This window comes from Armigeres subalbatus, chromosome 2, assembly GCF_024139115.2.
Source record: "Armigeres subalbatus isolate Guangzhou_Male chromosome 2, GZ_Asu_2, whole genome shotgun sequence".
Classification (NCBI taxonomy): Eukaryota; Metazoa; Arthropoda; class Insecta; order Diptera; family Culicidae; genus Armigeres; species Armigeres subalbatus.
The window spans coordinates 97,016,863-97,042,065 of NC_085140.1; the positions used below are offsets into that span (position 1 = coordinate 97,016,863).

The 25,203-nt window shown below is 40.6% G+C and overlaps 1 protein-coding gene across 1 annotated transcript in view; it reads left to right on the top strand.

Annotated features, from left to right (window-relative positions):
* The window catches only part of LOC134210222 (GTP-binding protein Rit2), a 37,242-nt gene extending 12,883 nt beyond the window's left edge, over window positions 1-24,359 (top strand). The window contains exons 2-4 of the mRNA XM_062686268.1: window positions 1,156-1,478; window positions 1,740-1,877; window positions 20,552-24,359. Coding sequence (XP_062542252.1) covers window positions 1,156-1,478; window positions 1,740-1,877; window positions 20,552-20,671 — 581 coding nt within the window. The 3' untranslated portion in view covers window positions 20,672-24,359. The remainder of the gene's footprint in view (window positions 1-1,155; window positions 1,479-1,739; window positions 1,878-20,551) is intronic.
* Window positions 24,360-25,203: the final 844 nt, after the last annotated feature.

The window sequence follows — 25,203 nt, forward strand, 5'->3', positions numbered from 1 at the left end:
TTTTTCGCACGGTTTGTTTTTATCCGATTAAAACCAATGAAACAATGAGTTAACCCCACGAAAAAATTCACAAATAAATCAAAAAAAATTCAGGTGGTATTTAAAAAGCTGTAAATGTTCAGGTTAACCAAGAAACTAATGAATTCCAACCGCGCCAAAAAAAGCCTGGGTGTATAACCTTTCCAACAATTCAAGCACGTTATAATGATGCTAATTTGTACTTCCCCACTGCTAAGTAACCCATCAGGTCGATATTTTCATTTCTATCTGCAATCCAAGGACGGAGTGTAGAAGAACGACAGGAGATTAATTTCACCTTGTTGAACAAGCAAACGAAATCAACCTGCATAACAAACAATAAACATGCCGTATATATGATACAGATGAAGGAGGAGATATGCTAAATCGATACTAAATCATTGTGCTGATGATGATGACGATGTTGGGGGGAATAGTATAAAATAATTTATGATGAATCGGATAGAAGCAGAACACACAGAGTTATTTACTACGTCTTTTATCTTTCAAAGCATTTCCACAGTAATAACACTCGAAATTTTTTATATAGTACACCCTTTTTCGTCCTGATTTTGTACATTTTTATTTACATTGGTCAACCAAACTACTTGCAGTACGTACCTAAATTGATTTTGTTCGAGTTGACCTTAACGTTCTAACGTAATGCAACGAATGCAACGGAATAGCGACGGAAACGCCGTAATAAGTTAATAAGTAAGGAGTAAATGTTTTAAAATTCCGCCAAGAATATTGCTCAAAATCAAAATACAAATTTATTTCCGGTTAGTGTGTATAGTTTAGTTAAAAGATATTTGATCTTACTTTGAGATCAAGCTTTTATTTCGATAATAATTATTACCCTCCTGTACTAAGGTAAAAAGAATTACCTAGTCTCAATATATGAAAACAATCCTTTCTTGTGCGTAATTCTCCCCTCACTCCAGTCGTTTGTTCATTGGCCGGGCGCACCTTTTGGCGCTGCTCTCCAAAAATAAACACCCCCTCCTAAACGGTCATGAAAAACTGTTGCGTCAATCGGTCGCAATCGATCAGGCTTGATGTGTTCCATAAACTACCATTCGACCGTTGTTCCGAATAATGTATGTGGGTATATCTAATTTGGTATTTCTTTTACAGCCGTCACGCTCCAGTTTGTGAGTCACAGTTTTTTGGACTACCACGACCCGACCATCGAGGACTCGTACCAGCAGCAGGCCGTCATCGACGGCGAGGCAGCCCTGCTGGACATACTGGACACCGCCGGCCAGGTGGAGTTCACCGCCATGCGGGACCAGTATATGCGATGCGGCGAGGGTTTTATCATCTGCTACTCGGTGACGGATCGGCACAGCTTCCAGGAGGCGTCCGAGTATAGGAAGCTGATTGCGCGAGTGCGGCTCACCGAGGACATTCCGTTGGTGCTGGTGGCCAACAAGCTGGATTTGCAGTCGCAACGGAAGGTAATGGAATATTTTCCACCTGCCATAAGACGAGTTTAGTATTATTCCATTTAATTCGAGTACGAGACACTGAAGACAGCCTTGCGGTTGAGGTCGGAATACGTATCTGTAAAGATTATAACGTGGTGGAGTTTAATGGAATACACCAAACTTGTCTTTTGGCAGGTGGAGACATTCCACTGGAAGAGCTTAATAATTTTTGGAATATTTTTGTTTGATGATTCATATAAAAGCAGAATGATTGTTGAATCATTCTTTTAGGTTTCAACTGAGGAAGGCAAAACATTGGCTAAACAGTTTGGATGTCCTTTCTATGAAACATCAGCTGCCCTGCGACACTATATCGATGAGGCGTTCTTCTCACTGGTTCGTGAGATACGCCGAAAGGAAGAACAAAGGGTTAGTATGTCTTTTTATATTTTTTTTAAACTTGCGAGCAAAGGCGTAGGATTGCCAATCCGAAGACGTAGAGTTCGGTTCTTAGTCCAGGATGGAAACTTTATCGAAACTTTCTCCATTGTACTTGCACAAGATACATACATAGAAAAGCTTTCAATAATTAACTGAGGAAAGGCTAATAGAATACTTAGTCGTAAAGCAGGCCAAAATTTCAGTTGGAATGTCGAGCCATAGAAGAAAAAGAAGTATTCGCCCAATCGGCCCGAAGCAAAAAGTGGAGATCATATGTGTCCAGTTTTCCCTACAAATTGTGGACTTCAAAAGAACCAAATTATTATCAAAAATGTGCATTTAAAATCACTAGGGTAACCGTACCCTTAGTGGAGGTAGCAAAAAAAAATAGGGGAGGTAGTGGGGTTTTAATGAGATTTATCATTTTTATACACTTTACGATGGTTTCAGTTGATGCACCGTGCTTCAAATATCCTGTTAAATGCAACTTATCTTAAGATTTCACTTGAAAAACTATTAAAAACAATGATTTTCCTTAACAAAATTGACTCCCTTGCACCTATAGTGGTGCAACTGTACCAATAGTGGCGAGTCTCATAAGAAACCAATGGATAGCACCACTATGGGAACCAAAATTAATTTTTACCGCCACTAAAGGAACAGTGTACCCATAGTGGTGCAAGCAATATTTGGTAATTATTGATGTTAAATGACATCTATCTCATTTTTGTTAGCAAATTTATTAGTTTATCTATTGACTAAGATATTACAGCTGTAAATTTTCCATAATTATCAATTTTTAAAAAATATTTTCTTTTGTGGATCTACTAATACCTCCACTATTGGTACCGTTACCCTAATACAGTCAAATTTCACTCGTTGGGCTATCTTTAGATGGGCTACGATTTAGTTGGGCGCCCGTTAGTTGGGCTGTAGCCCACTTAAAACGAAGGTGGACGTCCAATTATGACATCAATGGCAGTTTTTTTTTCTGTTTCGCAGTTGGCAGCTCTGAATTTCTATTGTATTCGCTGATTTGACAGATGAAATCTCAGCCCAACTAACGAAAGTCTTTCACTAGATGGGCTACGAGTTTAGCCCAACGAGCGAAAGTTGACTGTAGCATCAAAGCTAAAGTCAGAATCTTGTGAGGGAGCATCCATAAATTACGTAACGTTTAGAGAGGGTGACAATTCATACAAAAATTTCAGATGCTTCATACAAATAGTGTGGCATAGGGAGGAAAGGGGGGGGGTTTATTGAAAATTGCAAATTGTTGCCTTACGTAATTAATGGATCTTCCCTGAGAAAAAATCACTTTTCGCCACCACTGAAAAGGCCACCATAGTTAGTAAATTTTCTAGGGCAAGCAACCCTCGATGGCCGCTGCTCGGCCGGAAACTGACGCCATCGAATTTTCTTCAATCGCCATGCGAAAAAAAAACTTATTACAGCGTCTTGGAAGGAAAAAATCATCTCTGAACAACATTTCCTCTCTCGCTACTAACGCGTGTTTTATGCTTTGAAGAAAGTTCATCTCAGAACTTTCCCTTATTACTCTTCTCTATAATACGCATTTTAAATTACTAACAGCACATAATCAAACTCAGAATCTAGCGAGAAAATTTCACATTTAGATCTAGCCACAGTTACTAGTTACCCTGATAAAAAAGGAAGCGATAAAATGAATCGGTGAACCAAAAAGCCGGTAACTTATATCAAAACGATATCCGTGTTAGGGATGCATGATCAGGACTTGCAGGGTGGCCACTGAACCGGGAAAACCGGGAATCAGATAGAACCGGGAAAAACCGGGAAATAACCGGGAATTTGATTTTTAGTATTTTTTCGATAGACTAAATAAAAGCTATTATCAACTATTAACTTCTTGTCTGTTTTTTAAAACAATTTTTCTGATAATTGTTTACATTTTATTTTAATTCTAGGATTCATTGAATGCTGTTTGAATGAGTTTTGTTATAAAATTGTTATAGTTTTTTTTTATTAGGATGTACATTTTTATAAGGAATTTTTAGGAGCTCAGAAATCCCAATTTTTCCGTGGTTTCTAAACAGTTGAATAATTTCTTCGTCACTTGGTTCCAGTGGCGCCGGAAGTGGGTGGGACAAGTAGGACATGTCCTACTCATGGATTTTCCTGGGTGGTACAGTCAAAGCATTGTCCTACACATGATCATGCCCAAGTAATATTTTAAGTTTTATAACGCTCTTGAAGACCATAATACACTCTACCAGAATGTTATAAAACCAGTATAAAACCAAAATGTTACTAGGGTGGTTATTTGCTGGCAAGAATCTATGTGATTTCAAAGTTAATCATGAATAACTTTTCAGAGTTTTCACAATAATCATAGAAATTTTTGGGATAAAGGATGTTTTCTAAGTTGTAAAATGTGTTATGGTGGACTTGTAGTGTGAAGGCTTTCTACAAATCTTCTTCAAAAGGTTTCTCTGCCGAACAAATATTTGCTTAAATTCCGCTAAAAACGGAGTTAAAGCGTTAGCTGCTATTGTAGAGTTGAGAAAATATATGATAATTGCAACTCCATATATTTGAACACGTATACTTGTTTATTTATTTATTACCAGACTAAGACCGGAGTGGCCTGTGCAGTACATAGAAGTCTTCTCCATTCAGCACGGTCTATGGCTGCACTTCGTCAACCACGCAGTCTTCGGAGGGTCTGCAAATCGTCCTCCACCTGATCGATCCACCTTGCCCGCTGTGCACCTCGCCTTCTTGTTTCCGTCGAATCGTTGTCGAGAACCGTTTTCACCGGATTACTGTCCGACATTCTGGCTACGTGCCCGGCCCACCGGAGTCTTCCGATTTTCGCGGTGTGAACGACGGATGGTTTTCCCAACAGCTGATGCAACTCGTGGTTCATTCGCCAGCTCCACGTACCGTCCGCCATCTGCATTCCACCATAGATGGTACGCGACACTTTCCTTTCGAAAACTCCCAGTGCGCGTTGGTCCTCCACGAGCATCGTCCAGGTCTCTTGTCCGTAGAGAACTACCGGTCTAATAAGCGTTTTGTAGATAGTCAGTTTGGTACGGCGGTGAACTCTATTCGATCGGAGCATCTTGCGGAGTCCAAAGTACGTACGATTTCCAGCCACTATGCGTCTCCGAATTTCTCTGCTGGTATCGTTTTCGGCGGTCACCAGTGAGCCAAAGTACACGAATTCTTCAACCACCTCGATTTCGTCACCACCGTGGTGGGTGGCTTACATTGACCTCTCTTGAGCCTCTTCCTACCATGTAATTCGTTTTCGACGTGTTGATGGCTAGTCCAATCCGTTTAGCTTCGCTTTTCAGTCTGATGTAGGCTTCCTCCATCCTCTCAAAGTTACGTGCCATGATGTCAATGTCGTCGGCGAAACCAAATAACTGGACGGACTTATTGAAAATCGTACCACTCGTGTCAATCCCTGCCCTTCGTATAACTCCCTCCAAAGCGATGTTGAATAGCAGACACGAAAGACCATCACCTTGCCGTAACCCTCTACGCGTTTCGAAGGGACTCGAGAATGCCCCTGAAACTCGAACTACGCCCGATCCATCGTCGCCTTGATCAACCGTATCAGTTTATCCGGAAATCCGTTTTCGTGCATTAGCTGCCATAGCTGGTCCCGATCGATTGTATCATATGCGGCTTTGAAGTCGATAAATAGATGATGTGTGGGCACATTTTTTTCGCGGCATTTCTGCAATACCTGACGTATGGCGACCACCTGGTCTGTGGTAGAGCGTTCACCCATAAATCCCGCCTGGTACTGCCCCACGAACTCTCTTGTAATTGGTGTTAGTCGGCGGCATAAAATTTGGGAGAGTACCTTGTAGGCGGCGTTCAGCAATGTGATTGCGCGGTAGTTGCTACAATCCAGCATATCGCCCTTTTTGTAGATGGGACACACGACACCTTCCATCCACTCTCGCGGCAGAACCTCATCCTCCCAAACCTTGGTAATCACCCAGTGCAGCGCTCTAGCCAGTGCCTCACCACCGTGTTTGAACAGCTCTCCTGGTAGTTGGTCAACTCCAGGGGCTTTGTTGTTTGGATTTCCTGGAGATTCGGAGCCGGAAGTCGCATGTCCTGCGCGCGTGCTCCTAGGTTCATTACCATACCGCCACCGTTGTCTGCCATATCGTCATTCAGGTGCTCTTCGTAGTGCTGCCGCCACCTTTGGATCACCTCGCGCTCGTTTGTAAGAAGGTTCCCGTTTATGTCTTTACACATATCGAGCTGTGGCACGTGGCCCTTACGTGAAGGGTTCAACTTCTCATAGAACTTTCGTGCGTTATTAGCGCGGTACAGTTCCTCCGTCTCTTCATTGTCTCGATCTTCCTGCTGGCGCTTTTTCCTCCGGAAAATCGAGTTTTGTCTGTTCCACGCCCGTTTGTATCGTGCCTCGTTCGCCCTCGTGCGGTGTTGCAGCAATCTCGCCCGTGCTGCATTTTTCTCTTCAACTAACTGCTCACATTCGCCGTCATACCAGTCGTTTCTCTGATTCGGGGGCACCGTGCCTAGTGCAGCGGTTGCGGTGCTTCCAATGGCAGATCGAATATCTCTGCAGCCATCTTCAAGATATGCTGCCCCTAGCTGATCTTCCGTTGGGAGTGCCACTTCCAGCTGCTGCGCGTAGTCTTGGGCTGGTCTATCGTATTGTAGCCGCCCAATGTTTAGCCGCGGCGGACGGCTCCGACGCGTGTTGTACACCGTCGAGAGTTTTTAGTACAGAGATACTTCAACGAGGTAGTGATGGGATACAATATTCGCACTGCGGTAAGTGCGTACGTTCGTGATGTCGGAGAAGAATTTACCGTCGATCGTGGTCGATTTGGTTTTCCGTTACTTGATTTGGTGATTTCCATGTGGCCTTGTGGATATTCTTGCGGGGGAAGAAAGTGCTTCCATGCTTCTGGAAGGACTACCATTCCGTTTATGCATCGTTGGCCGTTGTCGTTCGATACGGTATGCAGACTTCCTCCCTTCCTACCTGAGCGTTCATGTCACCGATGACGATTTTTACGTCCCGCAGTGGGTATCCATCGTATGTCTGCTCCAGCTGTGCATAGAACGCTTCTTTCTCGTCGTCGGGTCTCCCTTCGTGTGGACAGTGCACGTTGATGATGCTATAGTTGAAGAAACGGCCTTTTATCCTCAGCTTGCACATCCATGCGTTGATTGGCTGCCACCCAATCACGCGTTGGCGCATCTTTCCCAACACTATGGTAGAAAGTAGCCGCTCGATGCCCGCTTTTCCACACTTTCTGTCCTGTCCAGCAGATTTCCTGCAGCGCAACGTCGTCGAAGTTGCGGGGATGTAATTCATCGTAGACCATCCTGTCGCAACCTGCGAAACCTAGCGACTTGCAGTTCCATGTTCCAAGCTTCCAATCGTGATCCCTTATTCGTCGCCTAGGTCGTTGCCGATTGTATCGAGTCGCATTATCTCTTATATTGTTCGTAATTATTGGTTTTCTAAGCGGCTTATTGGGCCTGCGCAAACCTCCTGTCTCGTCGGAGGGCCGTCGTGTCAGGGCTGTTTAGCGTCCCACCTAACACCAGGACTTGGGCTTGTGCGCTTTGAGCGGCACACGGTCGTTTTGGCGGGGCCTACTTGCGGATACATGCAGCTTTTTATAGAGGTTTAACAGGGCCCACTGTCAAACCCCACCACATCCTAGGCAGGCGCCACAACTCGCAGATGGCCTGGGGTGGGATCGTCAAGCCCTTGGACATAGTCCCTGCTGCCCCCAAAAACTTCGAAGAAGCATATTCTATTTATTTTTAAACTCAAATTAATCCATGTTTCTTTCGTCTTCTGAGTCGGAAAAAATCTATCGCGTTCAGGATGATTAACTTCATTGAAATAAAATTAAATATCAGTTCTTCATTGTAGGAGCCAATTTAGGCCGCATAACCTATTCGGCAAACCAATCAAAACTCTCCTATCCATCATAGGGCTCTGTTGGGCGCTCTCGACGACACCCAAATAGACTCCCAAAGCGTTCTCTTCCCCATCGATCAGCGCAACACATTAGAAATGGTACAATGTCGGGTTCGGGTCGGGTACGGGTTTGACAAATAAAGTATCGAATATTTTTTTATTCGTTTCTGGTAAATTTGAGGCTTTTTCGTTATTCGGGGCTACATCCTTCATAATGCAAAAAGAAATATTAAATATCTAGTTTGAGTTTTCCGGCAAAAAAAAGTTCGGGTCCAGCTCGGGTTTAAATAGCTGAATTAATTCGGGTTCGGGTCGGGTACGGGTTTGATAAGATTTTTTATTTCGGGTTCGGGTCGGGTCCGGGTTTGAAAGGAATTTATGAATCGGGTTCGGGTCGGGTTCGGGTTTGTAAAATGTGAAACCCGACCATCTCTACAACACATCTGAGACATGATCGCCCCTACCGGCGTCGTACTCGGAATCAGGCAATACTCTCGCCCCCTTTCCAACTCTTACGCTTTCACTGGAGGTCAATCTCTGCCTTCAGTGGAAGATCAATGGTTTCTGGAAAAACTTGCCAAACCTAGAACTGTTGCCGAACAACAATTTAGCTTGGTCCATTGCCCTTCAAGAGGTCAACCGTGTTTCCTCCCCTTTGAAGCTAACCCCGGAATTAAGCAAAAGGTGAGTAGTATCAATAGCGAGGTCCCCTCTCCCCTTCTACTAGTGAGAGACATGAACGCCCACCATCCGACGTAGTATGGGTGTGGTAGAAGGTCTGATACCCGTGGCGTTGCCTTACTCGAGACTTGCGTGAAGTTCCTCTCATTGATGGTACCCCTTCCTTTTTCCACGGCCACTAGGTCACTGCTATTGATGTGACCACTGCAAGCCGATATTTTCTTCCCGAGCTAAAATGGAAAGCTGCCTCCGACCTCAAGGGAAGCAACCACTACCCAATCCAGGTCACTGCGAACGCTATTTTCTCCGCTATCACTAAGAGACCTCGATAGCGTTATGATGCCGCTGACTGGGAATTATTCGATGGCATCGTTTTCCGCTAACGCTCTCCGACTTCTCCAAGTACGTACGGCGCTGGTTCTTCCATCCCTCAATCTAGTACTCGGCTTGGAAGAAGAGTTGGTGGTCGGATGAGACACGTCGAGCCGTCAAAGCCAGAAGGAAGGCACTCCGAGCACTCAGGAGACTTCCCCCTGGACACACTAATAAGGTAAGTGCATTGGAAAATTACAAGCATAAATACTACGATCTTCCAAGATGCCAAAAGCAAGCAGTGAGAGGAGTTGCTCCATCAGTCCGGCCCAGTCCGCAGCCGAACTATGGAGGAAAATCAATGCACTAAATGGCAAGCGTAGATCTTCCCCCTTCCACATCGATTCACAAGACCGTACTATCTGTCACCCGTTGGAGGTGGTCAATGCACACGAGAAATATTTTGCATCATTCGCATCGGTAAGTGGCTACCCAGCCGATTTTCAAAGGCTCATAGCCACTAGAGCCCTGACGCTGCGAAACTTTCGAGTACCACCGGACCTACTAGGTTCTTCAATAAACAAGCCCTTTGCATTCGACGAACTTTCCTTCGCTCTTGTCAGAAGCAACGGGAAGGTCAGGTCCGGATGAAACAGGGTATCCGATGCTGAAAAATCTTCCCCCTACCGTAAAAATAATATTTCTTGACCTGATAAATGAAGCCTGAACCAATCAAATCTTTCCCGACGAGGGGCGCCTCAGCCATGTCATTCCGATCACTAAAAAGAGTATCTCCTCCCTTCCGCGACACCGCTGATTACCGGCGCTGACCTCCTGTGTATCAAAAGTCGTCGAGAGATTGGTAAACCGTAAGCTGTGTGGAAAGTTTGAGGCTGACAGAAGATTTGGCTTCCACCAACACGGCTTTCGCCTGGGGTACTGGGCTAGTTCGTAAAGCTATGTCCATTTAGAATCCGGAATCATTTATTGTATTGCAGCGGCACGGAAAGTGACCGCTGCAAGAATTCTTTTGAGGGGGTTTGTCGACCTAGGCGCCCACTTGCTGTGGTTTAAATTTCACGAAGTTTCGTGCAGAGTGTCAAAAATTATTCCAGATGGAGGCCGAAAGGAGAGAAAAAAGTCTGCACACCCACGTTGATAATCCTGTCATCGACGATGGAACCTACGTCAAAATGGATTTCGGACAGCTTCCTAGCCAAAAATTCTACATGGTGACGGCACGAGGAGTAGTTCCTGCGAAGTTTAAGTTTGCTTTTTGGACAAACTTGCAAAAAAAACGGATGATTTTGGCAAGGGATATGCAACTGTGGGGCAAAGACCTAAGTGTTTGTGACGAATAAGACGATGGACTCGAAGCTGTACAAGGAGGAATGTCTCAAAAACCGCGGTCGACCTTCCATAAAGCCCATAAAGGTCCTGTGAAGTTTTGGCCAGATTTGGCGAGTTGCCACTACAGCCGGGAAGTCATCCAGTGGTACCGCGATAATAACAAAGATATCATCGAGAAAAACATAAATCCACGCAACTGCTCACAGCTCCGGCCCATCGAGACATTTTGGGCAGTAATGAAGCGGAAGCTTAAGAAAAGTGAAAACAGTGAAAAAAACAGCTCGGGACGCGATTCAGATGACCAAAATGTGGAACAAATGTGCTAAGGAAGTTGACTCCGGAGGTGTGCAACTTTTGATGAGAGGAATAAAGAAGAAAGTGCGAATTTTCACTAGAAACAAGAAGAAATTATTTGTATCAATAATTTTTCCTTAAAGTACAGTGAATTACCCTTGTTTTGATGTATTAACCTTATTTGTACGTCAATCCGTTACCGAGATACAGATGATTTTATTATTCCGGATTCTAAATGGACATAGCTTTACTTCGCCGGATTAGGAGACGTACTCCAAAGTGCCTTCGGCCAAATGAACCACGCCGATCAAGTTTCTCTGGATATTTTGACGGCGTTCAACCGCACTTGGACCCCACTAGTACTGGAGCAGCTGGTAGACTGGGAATTCGGGCTAGAGCTGACTTTTGTAGCACGCCGGTAGCTTGGCAGTATACTTTCCCCTGCCTTCAATCAGTACCTCCGAACTTCTTCCTATCACACCTGCTGGAGCTACCTGCGCCGGATCGGAAGTTCTCGCCATCGTGTACAGCCGATTATTTGCGGTATCGGTTCCCCATGCTGCTCAAGGACAAGTCATCTTCCGCCTTCGCACAGGGCACACCCGATTCTCCCATAATTTAGGGGGAAGGCCCTTTCGGATCGTTTGTGAAATCTGCAAAGGGAAACCTAAGTAGAACATGTGATTTGCCGTTGTCCAAAGTTTGACGTTCCTCGATCCAGGTATCCAGCTCCGGGATATCGACGAATATACGAATATACGCAAGTCTAGCAGCCCTTATCTGCTTCCTCAACGATGGAGGGCTGTACTACCAGATCTAGATCCAACTTGGGCCTCCCGGGCACTCCAACTTCGTTTCCTCATATTGACACCAACCGACCAGCAGGAACACGAAAACTGTCGCTCTCAGAGTGAACCATGCATTCTGCAATATTTTACCTTTTGCTGCCAGCGTTCTGAATATCGTCCTTGTCTAACGGACGTTCTGAACATTTTTTCGCTCCAAATAGTTTTTTTGCGGAAATCCCTAAATCCTTAATCCTCCGAAAAGTTTTCATCTTGATTTCCTTTTTTGGTCAGTTTTATTAATCGATGGTATGTCCTAAGTTTGGGTTTCGTATCTGGCTGCAGCGATTCAACTTCGGAGAATAGCGGTTTTCAACCATTGGATTCCTGGATAACCGTTCAGCCACAAATGGTGACCCGGCTGACGTTTTTCGATGGGGAATCGCCTCCGCGAAAGACAACTCTGCCGTAATCTGACAAAGTAACGTATGCGCCAAATTTCCATTTTTCTGTTAAATAGCTCGATGAGTACTACTCATTTGAAAAATGGCGTATACGTCACTTTTTCAGATTACGGTAGAACCGTGATCTATGTCTTTGTCCCGCATTTTCGTCCAGCTTTCAACAAATTTTAATGTGTTCTTTTCAAAAGTGCGTTCTAATTTGCTTTTTGTAACTCGCTTTGTTAATTGTTCTTTGCTGTATTTTGTTTTTCTTTTAGTTTGCGGAAGTGCTTTCAGCTCCCTCCCCTGCCAGTTTCTCCCTTAGCACTGGCGATTCCGTGATAAACTGAATTTATTTCAAAATTCAAATAAATTACATTTTTAGGACAGGCTTAATTTTTCGGCCAAATAACATATTCGGTCAAACAACTTTCGGCCGAAGACGCCACCATATTAGACCTGTGCGCCGATCTACTTTGAACCGGCGGCGGCGTGAATGTATTTTTCTAACGGCGGCGGCGGCTCAGCCGGCGCCACGCCGCGATTGTTTTCGGCGGCGGCGGCGGCGGCTCAATCGGCGTGGTCTAAAATTTTCCTTCAAACAGTTCAAGCAATTTAAATGTCTTCATTTCTCATGCAATAAAAGCATAATATATATAATTTAAACACTGTACACTAGCGAGAAAGTGTGCGAAAACTTTTGTTGTTTGTTCTAATTAATAAACATTTTAAGGTGAAATGGCCTCTTTTGGAAATCCCATAAAATTTCACAGAGATCCTACATGAGAAAAATCTTCGAAAGTTCCAAAGAATTTTTCTGAAACTACCAGCATATTTAAGTAAAGTATTTTTCGAAAGCTGACCCCTAGAATCCCTCCAAGAACTTCTTCAAGAATTCCTTATAGATTTATCCAGGAATCCCTTCAGGAATTCTATGAGCAGATTCTCCTTAGATTCCTTTAAAACAATCAGGAATTTCTTTACGATTTCTTCCAGTGATTTCTACAGGAGTTCTTTATAAATTTTCTTCATGAATTTCTTCAATAATTCTTCCGGGAGGGAGTGTAATTCGTGATGAAAATACTAGCAAACATTCTGAATTATGCCTTCTTTATCCTGGTGGCTACAAAGCAAGGCCATGCTGAAAGTGACTGGATTCATTCCATGTTACGGCGTAGGTTTTTTGATACTTGACTTTGACACTTTGACGATGACTTTGAGCATCATCATATTAGTTTTATTACACAGGAATGTAGAAATGGTGAATCGGCTGAAAAAACCTCGTAGTTAATAACTGTGGAAGTGCTTAATGAACACTAAGCTGCGGTGGCTACTATTTGTAAAAAACCTGGAAAACCTGAAATTATCAGGGAATTTCTCCCCACCTGGAAAATGCCTTTAGGAATATATTAGAAAAATATATCAAAGCAACTCCTGGAGGAACTTCCGAAGGAATTTCTGGATCAGTTTTCAAGGAATTATTCAAAGAAATCAATAAAAGAGTGTCCATAAGAATGATTAGCAGTTTTCTAATTTATTTCTTGAGGAAATTCCAAGTTAAAAATCGAAAAGAATCCCGGAGGAATTTTAATACGAATTTCCGGATGATTTTTTGTATGGTTTCTTCAAGAAATTCCAGAAAGGGAACCTGAAGGGATTTAAAAAAAGTGTAGAGTGATTTGTGAAGAATTTTTGCTAAAGGAATGCTTGAAAGAATAACTGAAGGATTCCCGAATATAAAACTAAAGTTTTAGCAAAGAAATGTTCAAATTAAATTCTGGAGGAAGTTCTGAATCAATTCTTAATCTTTTTAATTCTTAATAAAATTCTTAATTATGAATCAATTTTCCGACGGAATCTATGGAGAAATTTTCAAAGGAATACCTGGAGGAATTTCCTATGTGTTTCCTGAAAGAATTTTGATTGAATGGCTGAAGCAATTTTTGGGTGAACTTGCGAAGGAATTCCTGGAGGAATTTCTTAAGTTATTTATAACATTGTTTTGTGAAGCCATCAACACATTCTTTAAAATAATATTTTTTGCAATATTTACTTTTTTGAATTGATCATTTTTTGCTAAATACTATATACTAATGGCACGTTTGTTATTGCCTGGATATTAATGTAAAACACCTGGAAAAACCTGGAAAATCAGGGAATTTTGTTTTTACAGATGAGTAGACACCTTGTGCGATATAGCGATCTTCAAATTAGGATGTAATGCCAACAAAGAATAGCAAAAGAAATTCACAGGACTTCCCCATTCAGGAATTCTAGGAAATGTATTATTAAATATTCAGAACTTCTGGACAAAGGAATCCTTAAAACTCCTAGAAAGGGAATTCTTCGAGTGAAAAATGTGAAATCTGAGGGAAAACCCAATTACATAACTCTTTAGGGGTGGGTGGGTATCTGTTTGAGCGTTACGGCCTATACACATTTTCAAACCTTTTCTTGCAAAAAGCATTACAAAGAGGTGGGTGGGAGTGGAAAATGATCAATTTTTGCGTTATGTATTTTGTGAATGAACCCTTAAATTAGTTTATAAGCATATAGATGACAAAACCCTAAATTATGTTTCTTTCAAGATCATCCTGAAGGATAAGTGGAAAATGTTGGAGAGAGGAATTATCTCTATAGCATATCTGAGCTGATGTATCTCCCCCGAATCCACAGATGAGGGATTCCTGGAAATACCTGAATAAGGAATTCCTCTTCAAGTCTGAGAGAAGGATTTCCTAAAATTCGTGAGAGAGGAATTGCCCTGAACTTTTGTGAGGGCAATTCCCAAAAATGTTTGAGATTTTTTGTAGAAAGAATTCTTGAAGGTGGAATTTCCCAGAATCTCATAAGGAGGTACCATCAGAAGATAATACCACAATTCTTGTATAACGACTGTCCCGAATTTGTGACGAAGAATTTGTACAGAATATCTGGAGATTTACTGAGAATTCGAGAAAAAGAAAAACCGGTGTTGAGGGGGAGAGGGTATGCTGAAGTTCTTTAGATTATTTAGCCATGATTCCTGCAAAGGTAAGTCCTCAGAACTCCTTGGAAAGAATTTCCCAGAATTTCTAGAGATGGAAGAACCCAGAATGCTTGGATAATCAGTTTCCCAGAATTCATGGAGCAGGGAATTCCCAAGGATTCACAGGGAAGAGTTTTCTCACGGAATTAAAAAAAAATGATGAACCACTTTTTATTAGCTTTTCCTGTACCTAGACCATGATTTAAAAAATGCAAAATCTTATTTTTACTTCAAAGCATAGATAAACATGAGTTTGATTTTATTAATCGTTTGGGTTGTCATGAGTATAATCCGCAACCTCCAGCACATGCCATGCTTGTACTTTTATCAATTTGCAAGGGGAATAATAGCAGAGAAATGCAAATGTCTGTATTTGCGCACTATAATCGTGTGCATTTTCCTAAAACGCTTTAACGAGTTCTGGATTGGAAGGCATTACTCGTTAGTTGCTTTAATTTCGTGTCAGAAAAGGCTATGTATTTACTTCATATTGATATCAGCGGCGCAGCCGAAATTTTTCAAATTTATTTGGGTTTGAACGGAGTTTTTCTTTGGGGGATTAACCCCAAAAACGTAACTACGTCAATAATATTTTATAATAAAAATATTTCAACGGCTCGCCTAAAATTTACCGGCGGCGCGGTAAAAAAAATCCAGCGGCGCGCCGGTCAAAAATGGTGGCGGCGGCGGCGCTTGAAAATCGTCGGCGGCCGCGGCGCGGCGGCGCACAGCTCTACACCATATATAATAAATTTTCAAGGACAACACCTACGACGGCCGACGCTCGGACTGAAAGTTACGCCATCGACCATTTGAGCTAACTTATTACAACGTCTTTGAATAAAAACGAACAGTAGGTAATGTCTGTGACATAACCGCTAAGTGGACGTAGGACTTGACTTGACCATGCCTTTAAGATACATAATATGTCCAAATTTCTCACATCAACTATTTTGGATAAATAATCGGCGTTGCATACCATTCCTTGGCAAAATCTTTTCATCAAACCGACACAGAAATCAAATCTAGAAATCAAAAATCATCAAAAAAAAATGCAGGAAGTATCTGTCCGGTCACGAAATATTAGCCTCGACAGTGGCAACCTTCCCACTGAAGGACTGCCTGAAATAAACCACAAGTTGGCTCAGCTGGGGATGTAGACTGTATCTCAGCCCTTCCACTGAAGAGCCTTCTAATCCGTGCGGTAGCGACTGAAGGAGAACATTATTTTTAACTCTTAGAGCCTTGAAAAAGGCTGTTTGCTTCGGCTAAGTGATCTGAACGATCTTTTCAAATAACCGCGAATTTCTAGTGATGGTATAAAAAAGACTGAATGCTCTGCGAGCGAATGCACTTTTCTTTTATACTACTTAATTTTTAATCTTCTCTGCTTACTAATTGGTGGGCCAATCAGCTAGCGTCTTGTATCCCGCTTCTTTGTCAGCCAAAGCGTCATCATCATCAACGCGTTCGAGAAGGGCTTCTTCTTTTTACGCTTGTTGCTCGCTGCTGGCGTCTATTTCTTAACGGGACTTTTCGCTTGATACAGGCCAATAAGCCGGGCAAGCGAGCTTAGAATTGCAGTTCAGGTGGGAAGTAGGGTGTTCTTTTCTGAGACAACATTGTTAGTAGTAGAAGGAAGGAAATACCCGGACATGGGATTTCGGGTGATAACCCAACTAACATTTTTGGTGCTAAAAGCTTCAACTTCTAGCCTTTGGCTGTATAATATTCGAATAAAAGCAGCCAATGCTGAATAAAAGAAAAGCCTCCGCAAATAATCCCTTAAACTTCAACTCGACTATTACCCAAATATCTATCAGCTAGTCAGTGTGCCGAATATATTTAATCTTTTATCGTTTATGCAGCTTTCATATAGTCATAAAACAGCTCTGTCTGAATTAGCAACAAAGCTTATCGGTTAAGAGCTCATGTATGTAACTGAGTTGCTTGTTAGCAACTTCCCATATTACGGTGAGTAGCATTCACAATGAAAACGTTTTTGCTGTTGTTATAGCACTAACAATATAGCGTAATGGCGCTATAAATGAACTAACAAAGCTTTTAGGCAACTTCTGTACCTTTGAAGATTACACAACGTTTAAGTAAACCTATTACTGCTTCTTTTAATAGCATGTCAGTATGGAACGTCAAAACCGCTATGTTTACATTTGATTTTTGTTGCCGGAGCTGTGTATGAGCTATTGATTTCTGTAATGCAGCTACAAAGATATTCACCTGCTCTTATAGCAACTGACAAAGCGCTTTCATTAATGCTAGCAGATAGCGTAAGAAAACAAGCCATTTAGAAGCGATATTTCTGTTGACGGCTACTGTTAAACGATTAGCAGCAAAGTAGCATCTATACAGGACGAGAAAATGTTGCCTAAAAACAATTCCAGCGATTGATGATGGATAAAAGTTAGCCAACAGAACATGCTGATAGATGTTTGAATAATGGTTGAAATAATGCTGAAAGCATAATTTTTAAGCTTATGTGCTGAAAGCAGCATGTAGGCCTCTTTCTAACGTTTATGCAGCATGAATCTGAAAATAGCGTTAGTAAAACAACCTATAGGGTATGCGAAGAAGCATATCCATAATTTTCTTTGTTATTTACATATGTCAAAGTGACGGTGATGACAGAGCAGCGGCCATTGGATCAGGAGATCAGGAGTTCGAATCTAGGTAGCAACAAAATTGATATTTGAGTTTTCACAAAAAAACATCGAATAAACTCCCGAAATTTACTCTCCTCTCAAATAATATTTAATCAAATTGAATTCAGTGGCTGTATAAAACTTATTTAACAGATTCAAAAAATCTGAATAAGCGCCATTGAAGCGAATTATATTACTAAATGGTTTAGTAAAGATTGAGAAAAAACTGTGTAACATGCTGTAAAGTAGTTGTGCAGACACGTCAAAAACAGCTGAATAGATTCGCCAGATTTGCTGGTAAAAGCATTGAATAGAAGTTCTTGATCATATGTATAGCATACATATTCAGCTTGAAGCCGTATAGACGAGTTGAAATAACATTTACATTGACATTAAATGTTAGTTGGGAAGATTTAGAATTCATAACATGGGACGATCATTCAGTCACGTTCGCTTTGTGTGCGGTTAGTATCAAACAATGTTTTTCTACATATTTTTTTATCAGTGACAAAAAATCCAACATTTGATGTAAAATTGACTGATAGCTTATTTAATGTTTGAGCTGTTATCGGTGGTTTTTTATTCAAATAAGATTATGTGAAAGATTTGAACAATTTCAGGGTTGTTACGACTAAACGGATTTAGCGATTTTCGCGGATTTTGCGTTTTCGTGGATTCGGCGCGGATTTACATAACGATTTTAGGACTTTGTGCGGATTTAGTTTTAGGAGTATTTAAACAAATGAAATTCTATATCTAAGGACGTTTATTTGAAAATTAGTTTTATGTCTATCTAGATGGGCTTTATTCTCGTTAGCAAATGTTTTCGAGAACAAAATTAACGTTTGTAGTTATTTACTAACATCAATTTTCGGATATTAACAAACCCTGTTTGAATTCCATGGTTACACTCTTGAGCATTGATTAAACAAATGTTATGAGGAGAGGGGCGCCACTTGTTGTCATTTTTAAACCATTCTGAAGCATGGCGCATTCAAAACATGACTGTTGAAGGACATGATCACCCGTCTTTTAAGTGCTTCCGCAGTGATGTTGATTTTGAAAAAAAATTTGTTGAAAATTTTTGAAAATGTTTTCCCGGAAGAGTTTTTGCAGATATTCCCGAGAAATTCCCGCAAGAATTCACGTTGCGATTTCCTTCGAAGTTTATTTAGCTATGATCACAAGAATTTCTGTGAAAAATCCTGAAAATTTAACAACAGATTTTTCGGAAGTTTTTCAGCAGGAAGTCACCAACCAATTTCTGTTAGAATTTCCCAAGCGATTTCTGTAGGAATTAATTAGGGGTGTCCACATACAGTTTCCGAAAATTTCCTGCATGTTGTTTTTGAGGAATTCACAAAAATTTATGAAAAAATGAAATTCCGCATAAATTTCCGGGGAACCTTTTGCAAGAATGGAGAAATTTCCACAGATGTTCTCGGAGAAACACCCGCAGACAATTTTGGAGCGACTTCTTCAGAAATTCCAAGAAGGACCATCTAGATGAGTTGTTATATCAACTGCTTTTCCTTAATCCTATTTTCAATTTTGTACAAACATGTGTAACGTTGAAGTTAAAACATATACTTAAAATCAGTAATATTATAAAAACGAACTCGAAAAAAGACGTTCACTAAATTGTTGTAATGTTCAGCGTGATATTTAACATTGATATTTAACGTGTATTTGCTTAGAATTTAGTTTTGGGTTGCGCGGAAATGGCGTGGATTTGATTTTATTCAGCGCGGAAAATATTTCAGGATCTCCGTAACAACCCTGCAATTTCTATCCCGAAGGGAATTGAAAGCTTTGATATTGATCTCTATCATCGGCCCTCTGAAGAACCGTTTGTTTTTTGGACATGCTGCATCATGTGGCTTTTCTTCAGCCTGTCTCGGCTCATCACCGATGCCGGCCGGTCTCGGCTCGACTCTGCTGCTGCTGCCGGTATCTGCTCAGCATTGCTGCTTTGTCGGGTCTGTAGGGTGGACTGTTGCTGTACTGGCTAGGTTTTGGCTGATGATGGTGGCTTCGATGACTTCATTCCCTGCTAAAAGGTGTGAGTGCTGTTCAATCGATGATGCGGTTGCTTCGCTTCTCCCGGTCAGAATGAAAGGAAAAAATCGCGTTGTGCTATTTTATGGCTTCTCGGCAGACCCAGCGGCTGCTCATTCGCTGGTGTCTGCAAATTCAATCAGAACGTGGTAATGGAATGATGCAAGAATTATGCGGTACCCATATTTATAGGTTCCCTTGATCTCAATGTTTTTCATTGAAAACAGTTTCATGCCTATTGAAACAAGTTTTTCGGGTCTTATCAAGCATGGACATGGAAGGCATACTTGAAATCTGTCGATTGAGGGCTTACCGCAGAAATTCGTCCACTGAGACGAACGCTATTAACGTTTAAAATCTTTCAACACAGCGTAACGCGGTCGATTTGAATATTTTGAAATGACACCCGGTATAGTAAAGAGAGACGTAAGTCCTACGTCAAAAGTCCTACATCAAAAATCATCTCTGATCAACCAGCTCTCTCCCACTTTTTACGCGGAGCGATTGTGTTTTGTACTTTGAAGAAAGTTCATTTCAGATTCAGATTACCTTACCCTTATTACTCTTCTTAATAACACGCATTTTAAATCACAAACAGCACATAACCAAGCTCAGAATATTGCGCGAAAATTTCACATTTAGAATTTGCCTCAGTTACTAGCAGTTGCACTTTGGAAATCTCCTTTCAGCAAAACTTTCTGGGTATACCTTGTTAGGCATAAGTAAGTTAGGCACAAGGAAGTTAAGCATAATGGACGTTGGGCATAACGGACGTTAGACATAAAATGACCCAAAGAACAGCCCATGACAAAAAGAAGGTAGAATTATGCCAAACGTCCATTATACCTAACATCCGTAATGCCTAACGTACTTATGCCTAACGCCGCGGAGCTGAACTTGATGGATGGTCCAGAAAAGAGCCGATTTATTTTCAATATAAAACAAATTCATCAAAATAAAATAAATATAAATAAAAAAATACTAATATCTAGCGGAAAGAATAGAGTGTTAATGTTTTAGCGACTAGTAGTATCTTTTCGTTCAATTCTTACATACATATTTCATATTTTGTAGGATCTCAACGGCGGTTCCAGTTCCGAGAAGCTGCACTCCCGACGACGCAGCCGCTGGTGGCGATTGCGATCCATCTTTGCGTTGGTTTTCCGACGCCGCCGAAACCACATCGGGAACTAAGAAACGAAACCAAAATCCGAATCTAAGTTAATCTCGGCGGAGCTAACCAAAGTAACAGACAAAAAGCTGAGACCGCGTGCAACGTTCGAATAGATTTCAATCTACATTCACATTAGTGGACGCTTCTGCTTCCGGGAAGGAATTGAAAATTGACACCTTATCAAACATAATATATATTATATACAATTAGGTTATCACTGGAGAAAATATGGAAAAGAGCACGCACATATGCAAAGCGGAACGAAAATGCGACCAAAAATTAAATTTATATTGAGGTAAACGACTCACATGATCGTAGTTGTTGAGTATTTTGGCTAAGCTATTTAGTGAAAAAAAATCAAGCATCGAGTATGTTCAATGGCTGTATGTGTATATAAAAGGAGAACTATCAAACACACCTGTTTATTAAGTGGGGTTCTCTTCTTTGAGTGGCTAGTTTCCTCTCGGTTTTCGTTATAGACTATCATCCGTAACATTATTTGTTGAGTTTATTTCAGCACAAGTTATGGCCTCACAATGTTCCATTGCATAAATACAGCCGAAATTTCGAATGTCCAAACCACATGAAAAATTGGTTTGTGCTTAATTTTTAAGCATTTATGTTGTGTTTTTGCTGACTCAAGACTTTGTAAAGTTCCGTTCCTCAAATATCTTTTTTTTGTGAGTGATTCACTTACAGAAGGAGGAATCTAGCCAGTTTGTAGCGTTTTTCATTGATGTAGTTCCCATATTGTTAAGAGTTGAGATTTGCAGCAGCATTTACTGCCCGGAAGAAACTTCCTTTTAATGTTTATTTCGTTGGATTATAAGATGAAAAGATCGCATGTATTAACGTAGGCTAACACCAGAGTAGGAGAAAAAGTTTAATAAGTATATAGTTAATAAGTTCTAAGTCTTCTGATTTTGAAACAGTATTTATATGCATTTATAAATTATTTATTTATATCCTCATCGAAGTTTTACAACTAACTAATCTGTGATTTCCAACGATTTTATTATTATTTCATTAGAAATATACTACTGAGTAGATCTAGATTTCGTCCCTTCCGCATCTATGTTCTAATTTATTTCCAGTTGCGTAACGGGTATTCAAAAAGTAACAACCATACCAATGCATTTTGCAGTGTACATTAATTATAGAAACACAGTAAAATAATCAAACAGGGTTCCAAAATAGAAACGTAAATAAACTACCAAATACAGAAACCAAACAGATACCAAATTCATAAGCTAGGTCATCGCTGCCATGTGATAACACTGATGAACAGGAAGCGTATGATATCTACATCTTATAGAAACACTGGATCCAATATCCAAAATCAATGAAGTATTACGAACCGGAATCGTCTTTAAGTACTCCGAAGATTAGTAAAAATGATCGACTCTCAATGGAAAAAACAGTCCTACTATGTAGTGTTTGCTAAAATATGTCAATGCTAGAAGCTGTCGTATCTTCAATGTCATCGTAGAGGACCATCCAGATCTGCCAGATTTTAGCCTTTTCCGTTGTAATGCGCTCGATCTATAACTTGGCAGAGATTAAGATATTGCATCTATCTATGATTTCGATTTCGGTAACAATTTGATTCTATCTGACACTAAATTGGCATTTTTCTCAAGTAGATAGTTCGTGATGGATCATCAGCATTTTGATATTTTACGAAACTGTCAACTGATATGCTTCGGTCCCTTTGATGATTTCCGTTAAGAATAAGCCTCTCGGAATCCAAAACTAATTGCACTCGCGTTGTTAAGAGCACCGCATTCAAAACGGAAGCTACGCATAACTGTCATTTTCATTATTCCACGCATGCTGTGGCGCAGGAAATGACAGTTGTGCGTGGCTCCCGTTTTGAATTGGGTGCCCTTGAAAACGCGAGTGTTTTTAGTTTTGGATTCCAGGTGGCTTGTTCTTAAATAAACGATATAAGGATAAAATATTTAATATCCTACAACTTCATGGTTGCTTTGATGGTTAACTTTAATTGTAAAATGGTTGCTTTGATGCATATAGGGTAAGACGGTATAATATGCCCCCCCTAAGGCAACTCCTTGATAACTTATTATTTCTCAACGCAATTTATGCAAACTTTGTGTTATTTGGTAGTGCAGGAAGTCACAAATGCAATGCCCGTGAGTAGTCACATAAAAATATTACAGATAACACGTAATAAAGCTTTTTTGAAAAGTCGTGAAAAATGAAATTTAAAAAGTGCCTGGGCAATACGCCCCACCTCAACCAAAATCATTTAATAGCCCTTCATTAGTATTTTATCAATCCCATAATAAAAAGGCTACAAATCCTTATGCGCTTGACATTAAAAAACCACCATAGGTCCATCCAAGCAGGTATGAATTACATTTCAATATTTTCCATACAATTTGGAAGCAACTGTTGCAGGCTCGCCGCGCTTGTGTCCAGTTGGTAAGGGCATATCGTCCTGCCTACACTGGGGCGTTTTGGCCAGTGAAACATGTTTTCGAAAATCGTTGCATTTTTGAAGATGGAAGCAATTTTATATCATATTAACCACTGAGAAAAGTAATTTTGTTGCCCAACTGAGTGTTCCAGTGCAAGTTTTGCGGACAGTATGCCAGAGTCGCTCCAGAATGTTCAGTAAACAAACATTAAAAGTTACATCAAAACTGTGACTTTTTGTATTTTGCAAATATTTTCATTAAGTAATACAAAAATATTCCCATATTCACATAGGATGATGGTTTTACAAATATTTATAGGTATCAACTGAATTTGACCCTTAGTTAGTTATAGTTTTCTAGAAATCAAAGGGGGGCGTTTTGGCCAGGTGGGGCGCATTATACCGTCTTACCCTAATTTAAATCATCGCACAAAACATTCCTGACCACGGTCCTCCAGTCCTTCTGTTCTTCCTACTGAGAACAATGTAATTAATTTGCAATGGTTTCCGAAATCGTATAATACAGCATTCAGTATAATCTCGAATAATTTCAATCGAACTCATCGAAATTTAATGTAGATAAGGATATGAAGAGTATAGTAGACCAATAGAACAATTCAACCCATAGAGTGTACTAACACACTGAAATGTATTGCCGAGTTATGTAAAACTCACCATAAGCAATAAAGCAAGGATCAACTCATAGCTAATCTTGAGAATCAATTTGTTGTTATACACGTATAGAGGTGGAAGTGATTTCGAACAGCTTTACTTCACATTGCTTCCAAAATATCCGTTACATCCCAATGTGTGTGCAAAATCAACCAACAAGCATAATGCAGCAATATTATATACCACTAAGAACTGTCGTTCCGCCAAAAACAAACAGAAAACAGGAAACAATATAAACATGTTTTACTCCTCATAGTTGTTAGCAAGAAACCAAAAATACTAAGGGAAAGTCTAGTCTCACCAAAACCTCAAAGTCCGTTCAGTGCAAATTACTAAATTGTTTTGACTTCAAATAAAATGACAATAATTCTTGCGTCTTGACTACCAACAGTGTTCCGTTCCTTAGTTCCATACCATTAAATCTATATAAAAAATACCGCCGACGATTCTAACCGGAACACCTTTTTGATTTTCATCGCTTGGTACCTCTCCCAGAGAAAGTCCTGCTTTCGTAAGTTTTCAACGAAGTCACAATCAGTTAATGATAAGGCACCAATTTAGATTCATAGCTTATCTAAATTTAAAAAAAAATAAAATCTAGGCGCTCGGATAGGAGCAGCTGACGAACGATTTCATTGAGTTGGTGAAGATTTATCTTTCGCGGATCCGCACAAACGAGTACTGTAGAACAGAGAATGATTATATAAAAACGGAAGTGTAATTTAGAATTAGCACCAAAATCAAACATGTAAGGAAAACAAAAGTCAAGAGAAAGTTCGAATAAAAGCGAATGCTATATTGAAAAAGTCGAAACGAAAAAAAAACTGCAAATGTCGATAGAGAAATAACCCTTTCAACAACTGTGAACTGTCTAGTATTGACTGAAACAACAAATTGAGAATTTGTGCCTGGAATAACAGGGCCGTTATGTCTTGGAACTGGGTCTCCATCAATTCTATGCACTGTCGCAATCCACCCTTCATGTATAAAATGACGTTATTAAATCGGGTATACCCCGTTAGAGCAGCCTATAATATAAAGAAGGCAAAATTATGCTTACCGTCCATTATGCCTAGCGTACTTATGCCTTACGTCTCGAACCCCAAAAATGTAAATCGTGGTATATAATATTGATAATGATAAGCCCTTTTTTTGGTTCTGCGATTCTCGTCACTTCAATTATGAGCCTACAGTATACGAGCGAGACAAGGCCACAATGAAAACTTTGTTGGAATAATGAATACGCACGAACTCCATGAATACTCGGCTTGGAAACTACCGGAGGATCTTCGGAGGATTAATACAATTATTACGAAAACTAGCAGTTGAAATCTTCGGACAACTTGCTTCAACAACCTTTTTCTTTTCAAAAGTATGGATAATCTAATTCTTGATGGCACTACTGGAGATCTAATCAATCGCTCAAGATCCTGCGACGAA